This window comes from Cucumis sativus, chromosome 1 (assembly GCF_000004075.3).
Source record: "Cucumis sativus cultivar 9930 chromosome 1, Cucumber_9930_V3, whole genome shotgun sequence".
Taxonomy (NCBI): domain Eukaryota; kingdom Viridiplantae; phylum Streptophyta; class Magnoliopsida; order Cucurbitales; family Cucurbitaceae; genus Cucumis; species Cucumis sativus.
In genome coordinates this window covers 2,781,635-2,806,609 of record NC_026655.2, presented here as the reverse complement: position 1 = coordinate 2,806,609, position 24,975 = coordinate 2,781,635, and the positions used below count along the sequence as shown (strand labels likewise).

The window sequence follows — 24,975 nt, the reverse complement described above, 5'->3', positions numbered from 1 at the left end:
ACTCGCAAGTCCGACATCGTATCGTCAATCGGAAGGCTTCTTCGACGATGGAAACAAATGCCTCCACAAGTAGCGGCCGCTGGCCATATCCACCAACGTCCAGAACCCCGAAGACACCTGTTCAAACAAACCACCACAATAATTCCATTCAGACACAAACAAAGAAAAAGAAAATGCAAGATTCCGGTGAAGAACAATTAGAAGAACCTTGGAGCAGGAGGACGAATCGGAGGAATCGAATTCGTTGGAGTTATCGTCTGAATTATCGCCGGCCACGAAATCTTGAGGCTGAGATTTGAGGTTGCGGAGAACGAAGAATCCGGCAAGCGTCGCTGAGAGAAATATGAGAATAAATCTCAGCGGACACATAATTTTTTTGTTCTTCTTCTACTTCTTTCTCTAACCTCTGGATCTGAATAATGAGAGAGAATTTTTAGGGTAAAATCAAAGGAAGGGAAGGAATTGTCAAAATTGGGTATAGAAAAATTGGGGAATTGAATATGGAGTTTGCTTGTTTTTCCACCTAACCTAACCACTCATTTTCTATCATTTCTTATGAATAATTAAATGAATGAGATGTCAAAGACAAATAATATTAATAATCAGATAAGGTTAAAGATTTGGTTAGTGATAACCCACAATGCCACAAGCTCAATTTTTTATGCAAAAATAAACTAAAGTAGACTACTTTATTATAATATATTATAATGGTGGATGGCTGCTTGGAAAAAAAAAGAAAAAGAATAAGGGTTAAAATTAAGAAAAATGAGTCTTTCCAAAACTAGCAAAATGGTATTTAAAGACCATAATAGACAACTATTATTAATACTAAAAAGGTTAATAGAAACTAAAATTGAACAAACTTGTTAACTAACATTGATATTTTCTTGATTTTAATTATATAGAAAAAAGATAGTAGAATGACAATAAGGAATTAGCAGCCATATGTAATAAGGAGCAGAGGAATAGTGGGTTGCAAGTTGAAAAGTCAAAAATGGTGCACCAAATCAACTCTGACTGTCAATGTCATCATCCATTTATGAGGAGCAATGCATGGAGAGAAGAAAAACAGAAATTAATTTGTTATAAAATAAAAACCCTCTAAAACATTAGACATCTACTCCAAACAATAATCACGAAATAACGTGAACAAAACGAGCATAACTCAATCAATATGCAATACATGCTAGTTACCAACAGACCCGTGGTTTGAATCTTCTACCTAAAGTCATGAATATTGGGGCTAGGTATAAATGGGTATTGTAAAACCATCTTATACATTGGAGCAAAAAGAGGACAAATAGAAAAAGTTAAGGGATTGTGAAAACTCCGCAAGCCAGTAGGTAATATTCCAAAACATCCATAGCAAGCAACATGATTGACCCTTTTGAGCCCATTGATCCTGTGGAATATTCGTCTTCACATCTTTGAATTGTAACCCAAAAAAGACGATGCCTCGTATTTCTTTCAGCTTATGCTTACCCCACCATATTCTGTGTTACTCAGTTTGTTGAGTTGAGCCAAATTGCAGCAGGGACTTCATTGTATTTCCAAGTTGACTGCCAAACTTAAGCTGATTAGTAGAACATCCATGACCCAACAACAAGAAGCTTTATGATTAATTTGCTTAGCTATAATTTATAAAACAGGCACCTCTCATCTAGACTTTAGCAAACCGAGCGATTGTAGCCAAAACTGATCTTAAACTACGGATGCCAGCTCCTGATTTTGAACTAACCATCATCTGAAATGAATGACCAACCACAGTCAGATCTATTAGATCTCTCAGTATACTTAGGGAAAGTCATGACAATAATTAACTCAACAAACAATTTTCTTCATACCAGAGGTTGCACAATTGACTTGTTTCGCGTGAGTCTCTGAAAAAATGTCGTGACCGATAGTTGTTAGAAGAAAGAAACAAATGATGATTTAAGAACAAATATTATAGTCGTATTGAGAGTTAAAAACCTCTTCAATTTGCATTGCTCTACGTGCTACATCCATTGGGAAAACTGTATCGGTCTTTGTCAATACAACTTGGTATTTTGTTTGAGATCTATCACAGTGAATCCATAACTTCAATGCATCATACTTCCAATGGAAACGTAATTATTCATATAACAAATGATATATTAAGTGCAAGTAATTTGCCTTAGCTTCAAGTTTGGTACCTTTCCATTAAATCAATGAGCTCTTGATCCCTGGGTTTCATCCCCCACTTTGTATCAACAAGTAAGCATACCCGTCTAAGACCAACTCTTGTTGAAACATATTCTTTTACCTGAGATATACAAGTAATCGGTCAACTAGATAAAACCAACCCTAAAACTTAAAAGGAAGCACCATGCACTTCATAATTAAACAATACATCTAAACTTTTCCATGTTGTTATAAGCAGTCCTTTCTTCTTTTTGTGTAACACTGTTAGTTTACACTTCAATAGCTCAGAAACGAACGATTAAGAAGAGTTTGCAATAACATCTGAGTTTTTATAAAAGAAATAATAAATTGCTATCATAAACAATCAGTTTTTTGGGCAGGCCAACTTGGAATTGAAATTCTTACCAACTCTTCCCAAGCATCCTTAACTTCCTCTTTTGCGTAAGCAAAGCCATATCCAGGCAAATCCACCAAAGATAGCTTTGATCCCAGATTAAAAAAATTAATGGTCTGTATATGAACAAATATTGCCAAGTGTTAATTTAATAGACATATCCAATCCGACACAAGATGTAGTCAAAACTATAGATGTCAGCACCTGAGTAAGACCAGGTTTGTCAGATGTTCGTACAACACCCCACTGTCTTGTAAGGGCATTAAGAAGTGATGACTTTCCAACATTTGATCTTCCTGTCATGAAGAAAGATGTAAGGCAACATCAAAAATTCTCCAAAGAACTAATGTTCAAACAAAAAATTCAATATTATTCTAGCAAACCAAGCATTCAAGAAAATTTTAAAATATTGCATAAGAATTAGGCATGGTTAAGTGAGTTGGAAAAATAGATTCAATAACTAAAAGTAAAGCAGTTTAGCTTTTGAGGAAAATACACTCAGAATGTTATATTCTTGCCTAAGGATTATAGTATAGCTTCCATTTGATCCCTAGGTTTCAAAATGTTACATTCTTGCCCTTGAGTTTGCATTCCATTTTCATTTTGTCCTTAGCTTTCAAGATTTTAAACTTATACTCTCTGAGTTTTCACTAATGTTCACTTTGGTTATGGCTGATAATTTTCAATTAATTAATCTAAAATAATTATTAAATGGAAATTTGTATTAATTCTAATAGTGGCAAAATTTTAGTGAATTTCATTTATAATTATTTTCAATTATTTTAAACTAATTATAAAAATGAACACAAAGGAATAAAAGTGAGGTATCCCCAAAAACTCAAGAATAAAGAGGGTAAAATCTTGAAAGTTTGAAACCTAAGAGACCAAATGAAAAATAAACTCAAAACTATTGTAAAAATGTAAGATTTTAAAAGGGGAATTTACATAAATAGAAGAAAATTGAAAGTATTTACATTCTATAGCAAAAAAATAATGAATACTTTGACCTTGGGTTAAAATTTTGATCATCAATTTTGGGCTTGGATTAAAATTTTGCTATGGGCCATAAATAGTTTGTCAATTCTTCTATTTTTAAAAATCCCCCATTTTAAAACCTAGAAACTACCAAATGAACAGTAAGCTCAAAACTGAGGAACAAACTTTTTTATGAAAACAACCACTTTCATTGAGAAAAAATGAAAGAATACAAGGGCATACAAAAAAAACCAGCCCACAAAACCAACATTTTAAAGAAGGGGGGGCAACTAAGTAAAATGTTCCCTATAGAATAGTTACAAAAGTTCTTCAGTTCCGAAGCCCACAAAGACCGGTGAAATCTAGCCAACGACCAAATATAACTATGCCCCCCCACCCCACCCCACCCCTAAACATTCTATCATTCCTCTCACCCCAAAACTAAGGACCAAATGGAAACCAGGACCAAAAGGATATTCCTTCTATTGTGAGGGAGGAGCAAAACCTTCATTATTTCCAGACCGTAAAATTAAGTTCAAATACATTCGAGATATAACTTGTAGCAATAACTTGCTCAAAGTCTTCGAATATGAACCAGACACCTTAAGAAATACTAGCTAATTCATAATAATAGTACACTTCAATTTCTCATATGAGCATGAGAGAAAAACATAGTAACATATATAATGAATATTATTGGAAAGTTAGAAAACATTACAAATTTAAATTAGATTTACAAGAACTACTAGTTAATGTATCGAGAAATTGAGATAGAGCTAAGCATGTGCAAAACTTTAAATGCGTACCAGCAAATGCAATCTCTGGCACATCAGGAGGTGGAAAAGAGGATGAAACTTTTGCAGCAGCAAAGAAGGTCAACTTATTCCTGAATATCTGTGCATTACAATTAGTTTCCACATGACAGAAATGGGGAAGAACAAAAAATTAACATTTTGTTTACATAAATATCAAATACACACATTTTCTTCAATTCTTTCTCTCTCTTCACTTTTAGAAAAGGGGATATTATCCAAAGGGGAAGTGAGGTCAGTGTTGTAGCCTGCTCTTTCAATCTCAATCATGCGCCTACGGCCCAATAACTGTTAATAACATAAAAACAATCATAAACGGAACAACACATGAAAAGTTAATAGAATGCTAAAAGGCAAAACAAATTTACAAACACATAGCTATCAAATTACATTCTCTTCTACGAACGAAATGATAGATTTACTAGGTTGTATGGCTCGAAACTCAGCATTCTTTGACATCTTATCCTTTTGCACTGTTTTTGATTTCTCCTGTCTGACATTTTCTGGAATTAAAGGAAGAGCCTCTAAGGAAAGGGAAAAATGAACTCATATAGGAATTCAAGCGAACAGAAACGAGATAATATATCATTAGGCTTAGCCTATCGGAAAATAAAGTAGTTCAGTTACATCCTAGAAAATGAATGAATCGGATTGGTAGAAAACTGAGACATGGATATCAACTCACCATCAGTTATTGTCCCGTCATCCAGCCGCTTATTAGAGAGATCGTATGGATTTCTGAGAATTGTCAGCTTCCTCCTTTTTGGTTGATCAATTAGGAGCTCTGAATCACCATTTTCACCTCTTTTCTTGGAATCTCTTTTCTTGGCAGGATCTGAAGGAGATACACCCCATGATTTTTTCTCAGTAGAATCCAATGACTTGATCGAATCCTTCGTGTTTTTGGTATTTGTCTTCCTTATGTATTCCACATTGTGGTCTTTTTCCCCTCTACTCTTCCTTTTTTCATAGAATACTTTCGATACTTTTTTCTCAGTATAATTCAATGTCTTGATAGAATCTTTGGTGTTTTTCGAATATGACTTCCTTAAACATTCCACATAGTGGTCTTTTTCCCCTCTACTCTTCCTTTTTTCATATAATACTTTCGAACTCCTTACCGCATATTCTTGCTTTTTAAAAGAGCGGTTGAAAGTCTTAGAAGGCAAAACTGAAGGCATTTCAGAAACTTCTTCATCGTGTCGTCTTCTGAAAAGGGATTTCCTCTTGGATTTCGAAACATCAGTGAGTGAAGTATCCTTCGTATCACTATTTTCGCCACCATATACTCTGTGTCTTTTTACATTATCAATCGCAGGCCTCAGTTTTCCCTTCCGAACAGCTTTTTCAACACTATCTCCTGTGCTTCTATCAAAGTTTTTCGAACTCCTAGATTTTCCAACTGCAAGTTTGAGTTTCTTCTTAAGCCTAAGCCCGGAGCTGGGCTCTTCGGACATTGTCAAGCAGTTTTCTATAATCCTGAACCTAAAATTAACAAACATAAATTATTTTCTGCGCACGGGGGAACCCATTGGGATTATATTTACTTCGGACGGCTATATTGAATATGCCATATGAGATGTGGAAGAAAACAAAAAATCCCACGGTTCTATAGAGATTAACCAAAAAGAAAAAAAAAAACTTGGAGCCATTTACAATGCTAGAAGGAAAGAAGACATACCTATGGCTGATAGCAGAATCGCTCGGCTTCTTCGTCCACAAACGATTTGGTAATGGGATTCCCTTTGTTCACAGTGTCGAGGTGCTCGTCGGTCTCTCTCTTGTATTCATTCAGCCTTTTCCAGTCGTGGCCCAATTTAATCTCCCAACCCAAAGCTAATAAGTATCTTAACTCATATAACCTAAAATAAAATAAACAATGAAAAATCGTAAAAAAAAATAATACATATCATAAAATATTTACACTTTCAACGAAAAATGAAATGTAATATATTTTATTTGTTTTCGTTTTATGGACGATAAATAGTTAATTATAAAAAAACAAACACATAAATAATTTAGATAGTAATAAATAATGATTCATATATACATACACTAATATGTTAACATTTTGAAAATGTAAAATATGTCAATCTATCAAGGTAGACCAATATTTTTATCATTGATAACTTTGTTGCATATATGTTTTGCTACAATCAAAATTATGTTGCAAATATTGATGAATCATATTACAAAAATTATATTTGCTTATGTTATATTTGTAATAAACTTCATTATTATTCTTAAAATTAATATTTATTATATAGTTTATAGTTAAACAGCTCTTTAAAGCTATATATTTGGTAGGTGCACATGCAATACAACTCTTTTAATGTGTCCGTCCTAAGATTTAGGGTTTAGACTTTTCTATTGGGAGTTTTGAGTTATTAAGATTTTTAAAATCATTTTTTATTTGTTTAAAATCACTCTATTGTCCTTTTATATCTAATTTGTACTTCTAAGTGCTCTTTTAAAAAAAAACTAACAACGAACAACCTCTCAATAGAAACTATGAACAATACAATAAAATATTACTTATAAATTCAAACAAATATAACAAATTAAGGAAAGAATCTATGAGCAACCATTTTCATTTACAAAAATATATAAATATAAACAAAAACTTACAAACACGTACTTTGACTATAACATGTGAAAAAACCATTTTGCCAATCGGCTAGAATGAGTACAAAAACAACATTTTGTTGAATGTAAACATCTAACTCACTCATACACAGTGAATTGTGAGGTGCTGAGCTTTAACAAGTAATTATGTGCAATTTAAAAATGACAATTTCAACTGTCTAAACCATTCAACAAAGATTTTTATTCTCAAAATTGTGACAATCCTTCACTTTCCATCTCTCTCTCACTTTCTTCGCTCTTGGATCCCATAACCCGATTATAAGTTAAGAGAATAACGCGTGAACATTAGTGGTAGTCTTGTTTCATGTGAAGATCACAAGAATTCGTAAGCTACAAAGATATGATCTCTATAAACCCTAATTTAGTTTAGGTTGGGGAAGAAACATCTTAATATCTAACAGAATTAGAATCAACTAGAGTGTAATTTATCCATATTCCTCTACTCATTTCTACATTTCCTCCATATTTGACTACATCCCAAACATGGCACAATTTTCCACCCTTCTCACCCCTCATAAAAAAAATAAAAAATTAAACATTCTAAAAAGGAAAGAGAGAGATTTATCACAAAATAAATTTTGTGGGACAATCTTTTTTTGGAATATACCAAGATAGGTGTACCTAAATAAATAAATATATACACTTGTTTGGTAAAGATGAAGGACAATTATTCACTCTTATTCTATAAATAATGAAAAGAGAGATCGGAAAAAGATTTTGTTTTCTTTTCAAATTATTGGCTGAGGAAGAGAAAGGAAAAAGGTTGGCCGTTGGGGACAGTGACGGACTTTTCACATTTCTGAATTCTAATTTTCTTCACTCAAAAAACTAAAACGGGAAAACGTGGCACAATATGGTTACGCCACGTCAAGGGTCTACATGTGAACACTCTACAGGTAAGTTTTCGTACGTCAAGAGGTAATAAATGGATTAAAATAAAATAGTTCTCATCAACCTGCTGTTTTGGACTAACCTCAGCTCCGAGGTGAGAGCAGGAAACTGATCTCTCAACGATTTCAGAAATGGCGTTCGTTGGGTTTATTGGCTTTGACGATTTTAGCTTCCAATTAGCTACTTCACTAATCCGTGCTGGTTACAGAGTCAAAGGTTTTGAGGTAACTTCATTAAAATTCATGCACGGTTTTGCTCTTCAGTAGTTTGCATTACTTCTTTCATCTTCTGACTTGGAATTCTGTTGTTGAATCGATATAAATTTTCCTCTACTTATCGATTGCTATCCAATGTTTAGCTCGAGTGAAGAACGAAGTGAATTGATTTAATATTACTTAACTTAGTGTCAAAGTTGGGATATATGAGACTGAGAGCTGTGTTTTCAATCATATTTGTTAGAATCTGAGTGGAAATGACGTTGTGGGTTTTGATGGATCTGTTGAATATTGAAATTGTAATGGAAAATGGATGCTTATAGACGAGAATGAGCATTTTTCTTAATCGTTTTTCTCCATGTGTAGATTTGGAAAATGTTCATGAAGAATTGTTGAATGCTCATTATGTATCACCGTGTCTTACAATGATTTACATCTTTCTTAAATACAATTGTTGATTTCTTTGCTAAATTCCAAAAACAAAAACAACATTTTGAAAGCTATTTTTTTTTTAGTTTTTAAAATTTAGATTGGTTTTTTTAAACCACCTGGTAGAATTTAGATAATAAATGAAGAAAGTTGGAGGTGAAAGTAGTGTCTATAGACTCAATTCTAAAAAAAAAAGTTACCGAACGGATATTCAATTCTACAGATACCTTTCATGTTTATTTTCTTTGTTCTTGGTTAACTTTCAGTACTAATATGCTGTATTTGAATAGTGGTGACAAGTTCACGTTAACTGCTACCATTCTGTCTTTAGATAAATCAGGCGTGGAAAGATAAATTTTTGAAGTCAGGTGGAATAAACTGTGCCAGTATTGTAGAGGCAGGGGAAGGTACACTGATTGCCTGTTTAAGTTGATTTCTATTATATTTCAACATTACATCTTTGATTGAGCTTCCTTCCATGGTTCGACTAGATTGAATGGTTTAACTTGGGTTTTGAGCTGGATCTTAGTCATTTATTTAATTGAGGTTCATGTTTAATAGTAGCTAATGTCCCATTGATTCTTATGGAGTACTGATATATATCATTTTAATATAGTTTTGCAATTATTTTTGGTTCACCATTCCAATCCATTAAAAAGAAATATCGTTCTTTTTAGAAAGATTTGAGTTGGAAATGATTATTTTAGAGGAGTGGATAGTTTAAAGGCAAAGCTTCATCAGATGCCAAGTCATTTGCGACTTTGTAGAAATCATTTCTGTCAAATAGTGATTCCTAAAATGCCAACTTTTCTTCTGAGGCACTGAGAAAATACATACAAGAGAAGAGGCTGGAAGTCTCAATGAAGAAAAATAGTTTTAAGGAGAAATATGACAGGCAACTTCAGTTGCTAATTCTTTTTTTAGATATCGAGAAACTGCTTCTTTTTGGGCTTTATATCGAAACATCATATACAGCAACTTGACATATAACTACTGGAGATCGCATTGCTTGAATCAAACTATCAAATATCATTCTCATAATGCTTGCTTTCTATCTTAGGAGGCTCTTTTTAGTTTTTACCCATTTTTTTCTCACTTTGTTATCTGTTTCCTTGCAGATGTTGCCGCATTGTTTATATTGAATAGTCATTTGAATGTGATTAATGATTCAACTTTTGGCAATGCTCTCAGAGGTTTATACGAAACTTCGTGCCACAATTTTAATAATATATAACAACTTGGAGTGAATATTAAATTAATATTTCACATTTGATTAATGAACTACTTAACTCTGTTGATTGGCAGGGTTGCAAAAGGATGTTGTTGTTGTCCTTGTCAGTTCAACTCCACTGAGGAATGATGTCCAGAACTTGGAAAAACTTTTTACAGGCATTTCACTCTTACTTTCTTAGTACTTCGATAATGGAACGTGAATAATAAATGTCCTGTCTTTTAGCCTATATATTTGCATCTCTTAGTGTCTGGGGTTTGAGGCTACAAAGTTCTCTGCTACCAAATATCCACCTCCTCTATATTTCTTGTATGCTTCCAAGGAGATAAGAGGAATATTACATAAAATTTCAAGCTCATTCCATTATATATATATAAACCCACCGTTCTGAAATGTCACTTATAAATTCTTTATCTTTCCACTAAGCTTCCCTCTGAATTAAGCCTTGCAAAATTAAAGTTTTCCTCCCAGCTCTCTCAAAAAGCTACTTCACTTAATATGTTAAATTTTTAATCGATCAAGATTAAAGCCTAGCTGATAGTGGAAAGTAATTATTTTTTGACTTGGTGTCTCGAATCTATTGTTTTTTCCGTAATTATTCTCTATCTCAAATCTATTTTCTTTTTCCCGTAACTAAAAAAAATGTAAAAGTTTTTCAAATTATGAAAACAATCAGACTTGCTTGAATTTCTAGGTTCAGAGAATCTTCATAGGATGTTTTGCATCTCATTATTTTTCAGAGAAACCTTTGTGACGGTCACTTCCGCTTTTCTGCAGTTGATTACGAGATACACAATCTTGTTGAAGCATATGTCTCTAAGGGTGTTTCTGAAGCACCGGATGGTCAGCTTTTGGTAATTGTTATATGATATAGCACTTTTCTTCTTTGTTCTTGTTGCTAAAAATTGCATATTGGTATTTTTTTTTCCTGGTGCGTAGAACACTGATTTTGTATTAACTGCCAGACAGTAGCCTCTGGAAGGGCAACTGCAATTTCTAGAGCTCGACCTTTTTTATCAGGTAGGTTCATTCTCAGTATAAATGTTTGCACATTAAACCTCTGTTCCTTTTCTCATCTCTTGATATTGACTATTTCAAATTATTTCCTGCAGCTATGTGTGAAAAGCTTTTCATTTTTGAAGGTGAAGTTGATGCTGCAAGGTATCTTTTGTTTGTTTATTAATTAAAATGTTTCTTTTTTTCATTGATGATTATGCAATATTCAAACTTCTTGACGTATTTCCTACTTTTATGCACATTGCAGTAAAACAAATATGGTAATTGAGCTCCTGAAAGGAATTCATTTCGTTGCTTCCTTGGAAGCTATTTGCCTGGGTGTTAAAGCTGGAATTCACCCCTGGATAATCTACGACATTATTTCGAATGCTGCTGGGAATTCATGGTTAGCTCATCATAGTTTAACGATTATTTTATTCTTCGTCAAAGGGATGTTGTTCCCTATTTTAGTGCAGCTAACTTTTGGTTAATTTAGAGCTTTAGTATCTCCGGCAGAAGATGGTCCATTAAACTATATGTATAGTATGGCATTATCTTTTCAGTTCAATATTGTATCCAGTTTCTATAAAGATACTTCGCCCATACTGGAAACATATATGCAGATAGCCTTCTCTCTGTTAAGTAGAAAGGTTTATTTTGTTTATTCCTGAAGATCAGTAAATGCTGGAACTATATGTTCTTCAATGAGTTCTGGAAATCCCACAGTACTCAATCAAAATAATGTGGCACAAAATCATTGTTATGGACAAACAATTTTATTTATTTGTTTATTATCTTCTTATCCATGCTTTACTAGAATCATTCTTTTGGATGCGGTGGGCTTACATTTGCAGGGTTTTCAAGAACTATGTTCCCCACTTGTTGAAGGGTGATGTTGGACCTGAGTTTTTGAGAAGTTTGGTTCAAGATATGGTAAGATATCATGCAAGCCATATGGCTTTTATCCTGTTCATCCATTAATTATCTTTTTGTTACAATGTTTCACGACTCGATTAGGTATCTTTGTAATCGTTAAATAGTTCATTTCACTTTAAACAATCATAAAATTCAAAATTATGTATGGAGATGTCATGGAAAGTCCTCTTATTTTGTTTAAACCTTTCATCATTTTGTTAATGAAGGATGGCCAAAAATGAGAGTGTATTTGTTTTTGTGATTATTCATCAGCTTGTGACTAACCATAGATATAATTGCATTCTAGATCAATTAGTTTATTTAGCATAACTAGTGTTACCTCTCTTGCTGAAGGGGATTGTCATGGATAAGGCGAAGTCACACACTTTTCCTCTTCCACTCCTAGCAGTTACTCATCAGCAACTTATGTTGGGTAAACACACCATTCAACTCTAAAGTAACTACTTTATTTGAGATTATCTCAATATGTAGTCATCTGGTTTTCTTCCACCACCTTTCTCTATTTCCTGTTCAGGATCTTCTCACGGCTATGGAGATGAGGATGTCTTGTTAGAACAGGTTACTTTCTCACAGAAGCTTCTTATGTGATTTTGTAGAACTACTGTTAAAATGTGAGATAGGGATGGTCTTTGAAATCATGCTATTTCACATTTTAGGTATTATTTTAACTGCCATCTAAAAGTTGAGAAAATTGGTCAGGCATGGAAAAGCGCATATGGAGTAAGTATTTCAGATGCAGCTAATACAGAAGTTTACAACCCTGAGCAACTAGCCGATGAAATAACTTCTAAATCAAGTTCTGTTAAACGAGTGGGTTTCATTGGTCTTGGTGCAATGGGATTTGGCATGGCAACTCAACTTATCCGATCAGATTTTTGTGTGATTGGTTATGATGTAATATATTTTCCAATCTTTATCTTCAAGAATGACTTTGGCAGTTCATTAAATAAAAGCTGACATGAATTTTTTTTTCATTGTAGGTGTTTAAACCAACTCTAACTAAATTCACTGATGCTGGTGGCTTGACTGGGAACTCGCCTGCAGAAGTTAGTAAAGGTGAAAAATCAAGGATGTTCAATGTTGAGCGTAATTCATTTTCACCATTATGGAGACATAAAATTACTTTGACAATAAATATTTACAGTGATAAATTAGGAAAAGTAGTTCTGTGGAAGAACGACAAGAAAAATAAAGATGATTATATATTGTTTTGTTAAGAACTTTTTGTTTAACTTAAAAAGTTGTTGATTGCTCGTCCTTCCAAAGGATTCATCAATTTTCTTTTATAAAAATTAGTCAAGTTTTCAATGTTTTGCTGAATTAACTAGAATATTTTGTGCCTTTGCTTATTAAATTAGTGTAAATTGTATCAACGTAGTCATAAAATTATTTAGTTCTTTGTCTTCTGATCGAATATTTTCTAAAAGTTAACAAAATCCTTCAAGTTGATGAGCTTTTTTTATTTTACAATGCCTATTGTTATGGATATAGGATAATTTTTCTAGTTGATTTATGAGAAAAGAATACATTATAATGGGAAAATGTTAAGAAGATGAAGCTTAATGAGAAACTGTACTGATGACATTTTTTTACAAACTAAAGATAAATTATAATATTGTGCATCGCAATTATTAGTTGATTGCTAAATTTAGATTTGTCGTCAAGTGATTTGTACTACCTTTATTTAAAACCAGTTGCTATGTTGTAGCTGTTGGATCACAGCATTAGGGCAGTCCTCGTCTTTCTGTTGTAAGTTGACATTTAGAAAATTTTTAGTAGCTTCCTGAGCTCCATAACTTGTTCTCCATTATGTATGAACTATACGTAGGAGCAATGTGCTATTCTATTTTACAAAGTGTTAGAGCCATTTCCCCCTTTTTTCTTAAAACATTCTTTTCACAGATGTTGAAGTGCTCGTAATTATGGTGACAAATGAAACACAAGTGGAGAGCGTTCTGTATGGGGAAGCTGGGGCTATCTCTGGTACACTTAATTCTCAGCATACAATTTATTGTGTTAGAGCTGATACTGATTCTATAACTTTCTTGTGTTTGATAGCGCTTCCATATGGAGCTTCGATTATTCTATCATCTACAGTTTCTCCTGGATATGTGAGCCAACTGGAACAGCGCTTGGGAAGTATGTCCTACAGATAGAGTGGAATGTTACTCAAATCTTTTTTAGATAAAAGCTCCTTGTTATGAGATAGTAACTAGTGTTTTAAATCAATATGCTACTGACGAGAAATCTGTCTTAAATCACTATTTCAATATTATGAAGTCTTTCTAAAGTACTTCCATGACGTATACTTAAGCACGATTAAAAAAATTTAGACGAACTCCGAATGCATGATACTTATTATTCTGTGATTGAACTAATGTCATTTCTTTATATGTAAGATGAGGGAAAAAATCTGAAATTGGTTGATGCTCCTGTTTCTGGCGGTGTTCAAAGGGCCTCAAAGGGAGCCCTTACGGTGTGCTTTCTAGTTTCTTCCTCTTAAATAGCTACAATTCCTTTAAATTTTGGGTTTCCTTACCTCAAAATTGATGACAGCTAATTTTTAACACAGATAATGGCTTCTGGGACAAAGGAAGCTCTTAGGAGCACTGGTTCAGTCCTCTCAGGTTGTGAAACATAAAAGTACTATAAGAATTCTGTGAAATGTTTTATTGCCAAATATAAGTAGATGACGTGCCCCTATATTTGGGTTTTATTTGTTAACAGCCTTAAGTGAGAAGCTTTATGTAATTAAAGGAGTTTGCGGGGCAGGAAGGTATTTCAATATTCCAAACCAGCTCACATTTGTGTGGTTTTTTGAATGTTAAACAGAGCCTTCAATTTTATTCTATACAACTCTCAGTTTCATGTCATCATTAAAGATTCATATAGTTGTGTACGTTCTCTAAGTAATGGTTAGCCTGACCTTTATTTTTCCAAGTGCTTTGTTATAGTGGTGTGAAAATGGTAAATCAATTGCTTGCTGGAGTTCATATAGCATCAGGTGCAGAGGCAATGGCATTTGGAGCTCGACTTGGTCTCAATACTCGAATTTTATTTGAAGTCATCCTAAACAGTCAGGGAACGTCCTGGTAAATCCTTTTCTTAACAATGTCTAATTACTGTGATTTTTTCCATCTTTTAAGGGCATTTTTTTCCCAGATTTTCTAGAATGGAACGTTTCCTACCTTTTTAGGTGTAAGTACTATTTTGAAAATTGAATCTAAAGCCATCCACTTCATTCTCACATCTAACACGTACAGAGGTGTGTTTTTGTATGTGGATCGTCAATTTTTGTCATGCAATACCTTTACATATTAACTAGAAAATCTATACACATAAATTGTTTTGGAAAAGCTTAACCACAGTCTGATTCTAGCAGAATCTAACACGATATTTTATTTGGTAAACAACTTGAAATAAATTTTCATTTTTAGTTTAGGGTAGAGGCTGCATCTATTTTACATAATAAAACCCCCAATTTTTAAAAGAACAATAAAGAAAAAAATAGATGAAGCAAAGTAACCTTCACTAGGACGAAGTAGATTGAAAATTTGAACAAATATGGGGATTGATAAGAAAATGAAACACTTCAATGTTATTCCATATTTCTTACACTACGTGTTTAAATCCCTCTTCTTGTTGTAATACAGCCATCTCAGAGATGGCTGCCTCCAAGAGACTTTTTGGCATCGTTTCCATGTACTTGAATAAGAAGATTTTTCTACCTCCATTTAATTTCAGGATGTTTGAAAACCGAGTTCCACATATGCTGGACGATGATTACATACCATACTCTGCACTTGACATCTTTGTGAAAGATCTGGTCAGCATGAAATATCCATTGACAACTTTGAAGGAAGAATTTGTAATCCTATGATTATCTCTCTGTATAAAAAATTTATATTCAACAGGGCATTGTTTCTCGGGAATGTGCATCTCATAAAGTTCCTCTACACTTATCAGTGACTGCACACCAATTGTTTCTGGCAGGTATTGAAACCTAGATAAGGCACTATCTGGATTTTATAATTGACAAATGAAAAATTAGGCCATTTCAGCAGCACCTTGCTCAGTTTTATTAAACAGTATGAAGAAAAAGAATAAACTTCCTTATAGAGAATAATGCTGGTCTGATTGCATCTTTCATAACAGTTTAGGATAGTATCTGAAGTTTGATGTATTTCAGGTTCTGCTGCTGGTTGGGGTCGTCAAGATGATGCTGGAGTAGTAAAGGTATGGAGAAGTCCTGCAACATTTTGTATTCACTGAAAAACAGATTTCTATGGATGAATGTGACAGCTAACAATATCCAGAAAAGATAATGACCAAGATGGTGACTTTCCATGTGATGTCATAGGTTTATGAGACACTTACAGGTGTCAAGGTTAAAGGAAAGCCTCCCACTCTTAAGAAAGAAGTTGTATTGAGGTCTCTTCCACCTGAATGGCCGGAAGATGTAATTGGTGATATTCAACAACTAAATGAAAGAAATTCAAAAATTTTGGTTGTGCTGGACGATGATCCTACAGGAACCCAAACTGTTCATGACATAGATGTTTTAACTGAATGGTGAGCTTCATTCCTTCATTCTTTCTAAATCACTATGTGACTTTGGGGAACAGTTGTTTAGCAGCACATCAACCAACTTTATAAAACTAATTTACTGTTTTTCATTTCATTAATGTAAGATGCTGTAAGCTTCAAGCTTCTTTTTCTTCCGAGGAAAAACTTCAAGCTTGTTTAATCTAAAGAATGTAAGCTTTCATTTAGAGTAGATAAATTCCTAGTGGTATATTTTTTATTTGATCTTTTCAGGACTCTTGATTCACTTATTGAGCAATTTCGTAAAAAGCCCCAATGTTTTTTTATATTGACCAACTCAAGGTCATTGAGCTCTGAAAAGGTAGAAATTCGTCTCCTCCCCCAGTGTTACTTGTTTCTGATCTATTGGAATGTCTTCATTTATAAAACTGATACAAGCCTTACAGGCTGGGGCATTGGTTGAACAAATCTGCACTAATTTACGTGCTGCATCTGAGAGTGTCGAGTACAGTGACTACATGGTTGTTTTGAGAGGCGATTCAACTTTACGAGGTCACTTTCCTGAGGTATATAGAGTGGCTTCAGCATTATCTCATTATCTGGCAATGTCGAGTCTGAATTTAATTGTCGTAACATGAGATAGTTTTGTTTGTCTAGGAAGCCGATGCTGCTATTTCTGTGTTAGGTGTAGTGGATGCATGGATCATCTGCCCATTCTTTTTCCAAGGAGGCCGTTACACTGTTGACGATATACACTATGTTGCAGATTCTGATGAGTAACATTCTTTTCCTTAATGTGTATCTTGATTTTTCATGATGACTTGTTGAGCTTGATGTAGTATGTTATGATCATGTATGTAGGCTTATTCCTGCAGGGGACACTGAGTTTGCAAAAGATGCCACTTTTGGTTATAAATCTTCAAATCTCCGTGAGGTTCGTTGATTATACTGTGCCGTATATTAAATTCTTCTTTACTTAATTCTCAACTTTTTTTCTCCCATCTCTAAATAATAGTGGGTTGAAGAGAAAACGGCTGGACGCATACAAGCTGGCACTGTCGCCTCCATTTCTATTCAACTTTTAAGAAAGGGTGGTCCAGATGCTGTTTGGGAGTACCTATGTAGCTTAGAGAAGGTACCAATGTGTACCCTTGTTCCACAACATACATGAATAGAAAATTACATTTTTTTGTCTTGTTTCACTTGTTGGATTCCTAATGCAGTGTTTCACTTTTTGGACGTTTCACAAAATTCCAAGTCCACATATGCGGAAAAATGTAAAGTATTGATAAAAAAAAAAAAAAGAAGAAAAAAAGAAAAATTAAACTCACAATATCCATCAACTTAAGCTTGTGGGCTGATTGACAATTTAAATACATGCGGCAACATTTTTCTGCATCTGTATTTAAGAAAGCATCCATTGTTTGGTATAAGTGCAGTCTTGTGTCCTTTTCAAAAGTTTGCCTAGAAAGGAACAAGATTTTAAAGATCATATTTCATACTTGAAAGACTTATTGGAAAAAATGTGGCCAAGAAAATTTATACTTTTGCGTGAGTACTTGCTCCCTTTGTTCGCTCGGTAATTTTTCTTCATATAACATTGTTGGACTTATCATTTTTAAATGATGATGATGTGACTATTAATGAATGAGAGTGTACCCATACTTTAGAAGCATTGGAAAATTTTCCGCTTGCGGCTTTTAAGAGACTTTTTTCCCCTTACCGGTAGGTTCGTAGCCTTGATGGTTCGTTTATTTGGTTGGCTTATTTGCCACTCCAATGTGGCTCTGGTTCGAAGCTTGTAATCGGTATGGGGTTCAGGATTTTCATTCAAATTTGAATGTTGTGTTTCCAAAATTTAATGACTTTCTTCTTAACATTTTGTATCTTTAATTATTTTTTATATTCAAAGCCTATGGAATTGTTTTCAGAAACTCCCATGGCTATGGGGCTTTCCTTTTTCCTTTTTTTTTTTTTTTGTGTGTACAATTCACATTTTAATGAAAATTGTTTCTATATTTTTTTCATTATGTATATATAACCTGTCTGACGTAGTTTTGTTTTGCTAAAACAGGGAAGGGCATGTATAGTTAATGCCGCTAGTGAGAGGGATATGGCCGTTTTTGCAGCTGGAATGATTAAGGTAAGTTTTCTGTGGTAGTTATCTGATGTTTCCGAGCTTTCCTCTAAACTTACCTGATGTTGATATTTGATTACTTAAAATACTCTCTACATTATTTGATGTCAATCAGTTAGTTGTCAGTTAGCAGTTAAGCTAGTTGATTTGCAGATCCTCTGTTTCTAGTTTTAAGTGTCTACCGCTCTGTTTTTATGTTTTTTACTTCAGCTAAAAATCTAGTTACTGTTTTGATTATTTGTTGTTAATTAACGATAAAAGGCTAGTTTGTAGCCTTTAAATAGGGGTCCCTAGGTTGTAAGAGATATTATTCTTAAAATAAAAGAAGTCTCCAAAACTGTCCAGTAAAATAGTTTCACTATTAATTTTTTATTGTCAGGCAGAAATGAAGGGCAAGAATTTCTTATGTCGCACTGCTGCTAGTTTTGTATCAGCCAGGGTTGGAATCACTCCAATACCTCCTCTTTTGCCTAAGGATGTTGGAATCGATAAAGAGAGAAATGGTGGTCTTATTATTGTGGGTTCATATGTTCCAAAAACTACCAAACAGGTAACTGGTTTTAAATTCCCTTGCATCATAGTGTTTCTATTTTCACTTATTTGAGTCTTAAGATTTTCCACTTATGTCTCATGATGTCATAGGTTCAAGAGCTGAAGTTGCGATGTGGCCTGTTTTTAAGATGTATTGAGGTGATCTGACATTTCAACTGAATATGGGTTTTTATTTTCCTTAGTTATGTTAGTTAATCCCTTTCTTATACGTACATATCCTGTGAATCTCTTTGTTTACATGGTTTGACCTTTGTTTTCTTTTTCTTTTTTAGTGAAAATTGCTGGAAAATACTGTAATTTTATTTTTTCTATATGGTAATGGAGCTAGGTTGTATGAGATTAAATAAATATATTACGTGCAGCCAAGTAGCCATACAAACAACCTCTAACAGTCTTGTAAACTCTTAAAAGATATAGCTAACAAGTCCTTTCGCTTACTACTCTCAAAGGATAGAAGATAGCAGTTAACATTATGCTATTTGAACATAGAACTGGAGGAAGAATAGCATCTTGGTTGTATACGTGGATAATATTGTTCTTACAATGGATGGCTAGCTAAGTGACTTGTGAAATTATTGGTTAAGGGTATGAATAAAACATGGGTGATCTCAAATACTTTTTCAGGGATGATAATAGGAAGATCCAACAAATGTATAATGGATGCCAAAGAATTTAGGTCAGATTTATAGAAATAATATAGTGTATTGATGGGTGAAAGAAAATAGAAGTTCAGGGAGCTACCTTGATAGATCCTATCTCATATTGTGCTTTATACAGTGCATCTAGTTCCTCCTTTGAGCATTTCTTTGTTTGTGGTCCGCAACATAGTACATGCTCCTTCTCTACACCAAACATATAGCTTTTCCATTTCTCACATATATCTGGCTTGTTGTGCATGTATGCTTTTGTTCATTTTATATTCGCGTCTAATTTCCTTCTTCTCCATCAGGTTTCTGCTGCTAAACTTTCCATGAGTACAGAGAAAGAGAGGGAGGAGGAAATTAAAAGAGCAGCTATGTTGGCAGATATTTATCTCAAGGCTCATAAAGATACTCTAATTATGACTAGTAGAGAACTTATCACGGGAAAAAGTTGGCCTTTCTAACTTCTATAGAGCTCAATTTATGATACTTGTGTAATTAAATGCATGCTTGTACTTCTAGCATACACACATTGGCATATAAGATATTGGAGGATTTTTCTTCTTATTTTAATCTTGTTTGTTCCTGAGGTGGCTACTCATAATCTCATTCTCTGGTTAGGTCCTCTGGAGAGTTTAGAAATCAACGTCAAAGTAAGTGCAGCACTGGTGGAAATAGTTCAACGGATTAATACAAGACCACGCTACATCCTTGCAAAGGTACCAAATAACCATGTTTTCCTCCCTCCTCTCTTTTGCCTTCATGCTATGTGTCGGTTATTACCCGAGGGACCCTCTCCAATCACCAAAGAATGTGCGTCTTATAGGAATGTAATTGGTTTTGCAATTTAAACTAATCATGTGTGGTCGAGATGATTTAGCATATTTGTCATCTGAAACTGGGATTACTCAAGTGCTAAATGCTTGAATGTTTATATCATAATTCTATTCTTGACCTGAGTATTTTGTTGATAGATGACAGAGTATAGTTCGTCAATTTAAGATAATGTGAAATATGTCCCGACTTTCATAATTCTAGTTATTAACATCTTATAATTGTGATGGAACAATTGTTGCAAATAAAATGTTTTCCTTAGCAAATGGAGCATTTGTGCATTGATACACGCATCTAAAAACTGGGCTAGAGTACTAAATTATCTTGCAGAATCAGAACTCCAAAAGCAAGAAATTTATATCGATCTGTTTATGTGCTTAATTTAGGGTGGAATTACCTCATCAGACATTGCTACAAAGGCTCTTGGAGCAAAATGTGCTAGGATAGTTGGACAGGCCCTCTCTGGGGTTCCCTTGTGGCAACTAGGCCATGAGAGTAGACATCCTGGAGTTCCGTACATTGTTTTCCCAGGTAAATTTAAATAAGATATCTTCTCTTTCTTTTCTCGACATTCCAATTTTTAATAACTCGTCTATGATCACTGTCTAATTTGAATTATGGTTTACTTAGGTAATGTTGGAAACAGTGAAGCACTAGCAGAAGTAGTCAGTGCTTGGACTCTTCCTGCCAAACTTTCCTCCTCAAAAGATATTCTTCTTGTAAGGATTATTTAATTCAAATTTCTCTAGTAATTTTCCATAAATTTCTGAATTTCATTGCAAATGAAGAGTGCAGAACGAGGTGGGTATGCAGTGGGAGCATTCAATGTCTATAATTTGGAAGGAGTTCAGGCTGTTGTTGCTGCAGCTGAAGAACAACAGAGTCCTGCCATATTACAGGTACGGTACCATGTAGTTTAAAGAATAAAATATTCTAACCACAGCTGCGTTATGAGCATATCTTGGAAGATTTTATCAATTAGATTTGCTCATTGCTGAGTTACCATGTGATCTGCCTTGACAAAAAGCAGATTTCAATGATTTGTAAACCATAATTGAGTATATTCATAGTATTAATCCTCTTATGGTCCAGTCAGCTACTTCTTTTTATTTTGGAGAAAGATAGAGAGATAGCTTTTTTCCCTTCAAAAGCTATAAATGATATGCTCAAACAAAGCTTGACTTTGGACTTTGGTCGTTGCTTTCATGACCTTAGCAAAAACAAATATTGCTTTCGTGATTGCATATTTTCTCCTTTTTCCATAGAAAATTTTCCAGATTATTCCTGATAATTTTATATAATATATGGTATAAATCAAAGTTACATAATAACCTATTACATGAGTGAATAAATAGAGACCAAAATACTAATAAAGGAAAAATACAAATAGGGAAAATATTAAATTAGAATAAACCCAATAGACCCTAATTTCCTTTAACAATTCTCTCCCTTTGGTTTTGTTTTGTTTTCTTTTAACCAAATTCTTGAATCTTTCTACAAATACTGTTGGATTCTGTTTCTAAAGCATGATCAATAAAACCATGCTCCTTACACTTATTTAAAAAACTGCAAAATCTTCAAATTTCCAGATTCATCCAGGTGCCTTAAAGCAAGGAGGTCTCTCTTTGGTTTCATGCTGTATTGCTGCTGCTGAACGAGCCAGTGTAAGTGATGATCTTTCTCAGGAGGGATAGGGGGAAATAGAATTGATCAAGTAGAATAGGAAAAATGGAATTCTATATTTCTATTTGATGTTATTGGTGGTTGTTCTTTCTAGGGATGGCAAAATTCCTCGTGGGGACCCGTCCCATTTGGGGTGGGGAATCCCCGGTTTGACTAGGGACAGGGTCAAACCAGGGCACCAATCAGGTCCCCGAACTCGGGACGTGGAGACTGTCGTCTAGAACTTAGAACTTCTTTCTTGTTTCCTGCAGGCTGTGGTTTCTAGTTTTAATTTTTAAGTGTACATTGAATATTCCTGAACTATTACACGTTTCAGTTTGGCTTTTATGAAGTGTGGAAGAGTAACAAATGCTACGATTAAATGATTTTCTCATTCTTTAAAAGAGCACGAAGAAGTAGTGATACTTGGTTTATCTTCTTTTCCTTTTTTCTCTTTTGGGTATAAAATTTTCCGATTTAGTGCGTAAGACATTCACTTGGATGGAACAACCAAGAAAACATTGTTGGATAATGTAGCTTCCATTCTCATATTCTAAAACCTGCTAACCAGCTATTGGCCAAATATCTGAAAATGAGGTTCTAAATATGATGTTATTTCCTTTTAATTGAACATGAATGCTGATGAAAGCATATATTTCTCATCATTGAATATCTGTAGGTACCAATTACTGTTCACTTTGATCACGGAAATTCATTGCAAGACCTGTTAGAAGCTATTGAATTGGTATATTTGCTCGTTTTTTTAGTTAAATTTTCGGAACTAACCATTTGATTTTGTACCAAACATTGATTTTAAAAAGTTCGCTTATCATTCGTTGACGAGTTGCTTTTCTTATTAGGGATTTGATTCGGTAATGGCAGATGGTTCACATCTTCCATTTAAGGAAAATATTGCCTACACAAAGTTCATTTCTTCCTTGGCTCAATCAAAGAACATGCTAGTGGAAGCTGAACTTGGAAGATTATCAGGAACAGAAGATGACTTGACTGTCGAAGATTATGACGCAAGGCTGACTGATGTGTCGCAGGTTAGTTCTGTTGCTGCTATATAGAAAAATAATACTTTTCTTCATCCGAGCATAGAAAAATAATACTGGTGTCATACAATTCAGGCTCAACAGTTCATCGAGGAGACTGGTATAGATGCTCTAGCAGTATGCATTGGTAATGTCCATGGAAAATATCCACCAGGCGGCCCGAACCTCAAACTCGATCTGCTCAAGGTTTATTACATAAACACTTATATTTAAATCATTCTGAGTTTGAAAATGTGTCTTGTCTCCAATCTATTCTAATGTTGCAATGAGAGATTTTAGATTACTTTGCTTGTTCATGAACACTAACTGATTTGGGGAATGGCTGAAAAATGATGAGGATTTTCACTCATCAGCTTAGAGCATGAGTATGTGGTCCTTTGTCCTTGGGTGAAAAATAATAATGTAACTTGTGTACATAAGATGATATAATATTGAAATTACCTTATACCCATCACCATACACTTCTAACGTAGGACCTTCAAATCATACGTCTCTAAACTAGCATAAATTTATATACAAGTTAACTGATTCAGATAAATTTTTTAAACAGGACTTGCATGCTTTGACCTCAAAAAAAGAAGTCTTCCTGGTGCTCCATGGAGCTTCAGGTTTGCCCGAGAACCTCATAAAGGTATGAACGTCTAATCTTTTTTCGTACAATGCTATACTTGTTTCACTTACTATGGGTTCATGTAACTAAATTTACTTTGAATACCATCCGATTGCACAAATAGGCTTGTATCAAGAATGGAGTGAGAAAGTTCAACGTAAACACCGAGGTTCGGAAAGCATACTTGGATTCACTGAATACTCCTAGTAAAGATTTAGTCCATGTGATGGAATCAGCCAAAGAATCCATGAAAGCTGTGATTGCAGAGAAGATGCATCTATTTGGTTCTGCAGGAAAAGCATCTTGAGTTGTACTATGTCTATGATGCTTTTTCCTTCTATTTAAACTGAACAATAAAGCTACATACTGCATTGCATGTAGTTAATTAATGTTTATAACTGATTATCTTGTTTTTTTTTTCCCTGTAAAAGTAACAAAACATTACCATATAAAACTCATTTGAAACATACAAATACATGTGAAGTTGTAAAAATTATTAGACCATTATTCTTTTATGAGATAGCCATTTGCTTTACTGAGATCCCGAAGTAGTTTTTCTGCTTCACAGTCTTATTGTAGCTTTATTATTTGTTGCTCCCTTGGGCTCCACCTGAATGGTAAGTGTTTTCTCTAATGCTTTTTCAGCCTTGGCTTAGTGAATGCTTCCTTGTTTTTGTAGATTGTTTCCCATTACTTTAATATACATTTCTTTTTTGAAAATTATCGTAAATGACAATATTATATTGAAAATATTTTTAAAGTAGAGTAAAATTTCACTCTATCAACAATTAACACTAATATACGTTAACACTGATAAACATTTTTATTAGTCTATCAATGCACTGAAAGACATTTTTATTAGTAGTTATCTACTGAAAGACTTCTACGTGTGTCTTTTATCTTTTTGGCAAATATTTATTAAATTATAAACCTTGTCACATTAATTCCTTAAAAAATTCTTACAAAAAAAATAGTTGGTTATATTTAAAAATTATCATTTATATTCTAAACTATTTAAAAGTCAAAGTAATAGTAAACAAATTATATATACATTAAATTGGGAGGAAAGGAACAGATGAGAAGAAAGTTAAATAATATATAGATTCACTGTATATATAAAGTTAAAAAATGTAGACATTTGCATACTTTAATAGTCATTTCTAACTAGGGATATTTGTAAATTTAGTAATTAAATTTAAATTAATTAAGTATATAGCATAATTTAAAAAAATTGCAAATATAACAAAA

The 24,975-nt window shown here is 33.7% G+C and overlaps 2 protein-coding genes across 4 annotated transcripts; one reads left to right on the top strand and one right to left on the bottom strand.

Annotated features, from left to right (window-relative positions):
• Positions 1-1,014: 1,014 nt before the first annotated feature.
• Positions 1,015-6,184, bottom strand: LOC101223165. Of its 2 annotated transcripts, none has more exons than XM_031890139.1 (12): positions 6,026-6,184; positions 5,030-5,829; positions 4,735-4,868; positions 4,513-4,632; positions 4,339-4,426; positions 2,762-2,853; positions 2,569-2,673; positions 2,175-2,284; positions 1,972-2,059; positions 1,845-1,880; positions 1,654-1,744; positions 1,015-1,559 (listed from the first exon to the last, which is right to left on the bottom strand). In XM_031890139.1, the coding sequence occupies exons 2-11, from the start codon at positions 5,799-5,801 to the stop codon at positions 1,661-1,663; spliced, it is 1,629 nt and encodes a 542-aa protein (XP_031745999.1). In that variant the 5' UTR covers positions 5,802-5,829; positions 6,026-6,184; the 3' UTR covers positions 1,015-1,559; positions 1,654-1,660. The 2 variants fall into 2 exon arrangements, with proteins under 2 accessions (XP_031745999.1, XP_004137353.1); XM_004137305.3 differs by having other exon boundaries at positions 4,735-4,847.
• Positions 6,185-7,938: 1,754 nt separating this feature from the next.
• On the top strand, positions 7,939-24,266 carry LOC101221907 (hypothetical protein). 2 transcript variants are annotated; one of them, XM_004137300.3, is made up of 42 exons: positions 7,940-8,105; positions 8,857-8,932; positions 9,644-9,718; positions 9,831-9,914; positions 10,534-10,610; positions 10,722-10,776; positions 10,869-10,917; positions 11,021-11,158; positions 11,607-11,685; positions 12,022-12,100; positions 12,203-12,246; positions 12,388-12,582; positions 12,669-12,744; positions 13,591-13,671; positions 13,747-13,827; positions 14,088-14,164; positions 14,261-14,315; positions 14,416-14,464; positions 14,643-14,780; positions 15,433-15,514; positions 15,603-15,681; positions 15,878-15,924; positions 16,049-16,260; positions 16,507-16,594; positions 16,680-16,799; positions 16,891-17,009; positions 17,095-17,167; positions 17,249-17,368; positions 18,308-18,376; positions 18,750-18,920; positions 19,013-19,060; positions 19,872-20,013; positions 20,185-20,282; positions 20,784-20,928; positions 21,028-21,116; positions 21,186-21,296; positions 21,987-22,061; positions 22,739-22,804; positions 22,920-23,108; positions 23,193-23,303; positions 23,668-23,748; positions 23,852-24,266. In XM_004137300.3, exons 1-42 carry the CDS (start codon positions 8,013-8,015, stop codon positions 24,032-24,034), a joined length of 4,119 nt encoding a protein of 1,372 aa, XP_004137348.1. In that variant the 5' UTR covers positions 7,940-8,012; the 3' UTR covers positions 24,035-24,266. The 2 variants fall into 2 exon arrangements, 1 of the variants encoding a protein (XP_004137348.1); XR_004216780.1 differs by lacking the exons at positions 23,193-23,303; positions 23,668-23,748; positions 23,852-24,266 and having other exon boundaries at positions 7,939-8,105; positions 21,193-21,296; positions 22,920-22,969.
• Positions 24,267-24,975: the final 709 nt, after the last annotated feature.

Bases quoted from the DNA above. Each gene is read 5' to 3' on its own strand.
- LOC101223165 (XM_031890139.1), bottom strand. From the start codon at position 5,801: ATGTCCGAAGAGCCCAGCTCCGGGCTTAGGCTTAAGAAGAAACTCAAA. The intron at 4,427-4,512 runs GTGTGTATTTGA...TGTAATGCACAG, and splicing joins GAGAAAGAATTGAAGAAAAT to ATATTCAGGAATAAGTTGAC. The intron at 1,745-1,844 runs GTATGAAGAAAA...CATTCATTTCAG, and splicing joins AGTCAATTGTGCAACCTCTG to ATGATGGTTAGTTCAAAATC.
- LOC101221907 (XM_004137300.3), top strand. From the start codon at position 8,013: ATGGCGTTCGTTGGGTTTATTGGCTTTGACGATTTTAGCTTCCAATTA. The intron at 20,929-21,027 runs GTAAATTTAAAT...TGGTTTACTTAG, and splicing joins TCCGTACATTGTTTTCCCAG to GTAATGTTGGAAACAGTGAA. The intron at 22,805-22,919 runs GTATATTTGCTC...TTTTCTTATTAG, and splicing joins TGTTAGAAGCTATTGAATTG to GGATTTGATTCGGTAATGGC.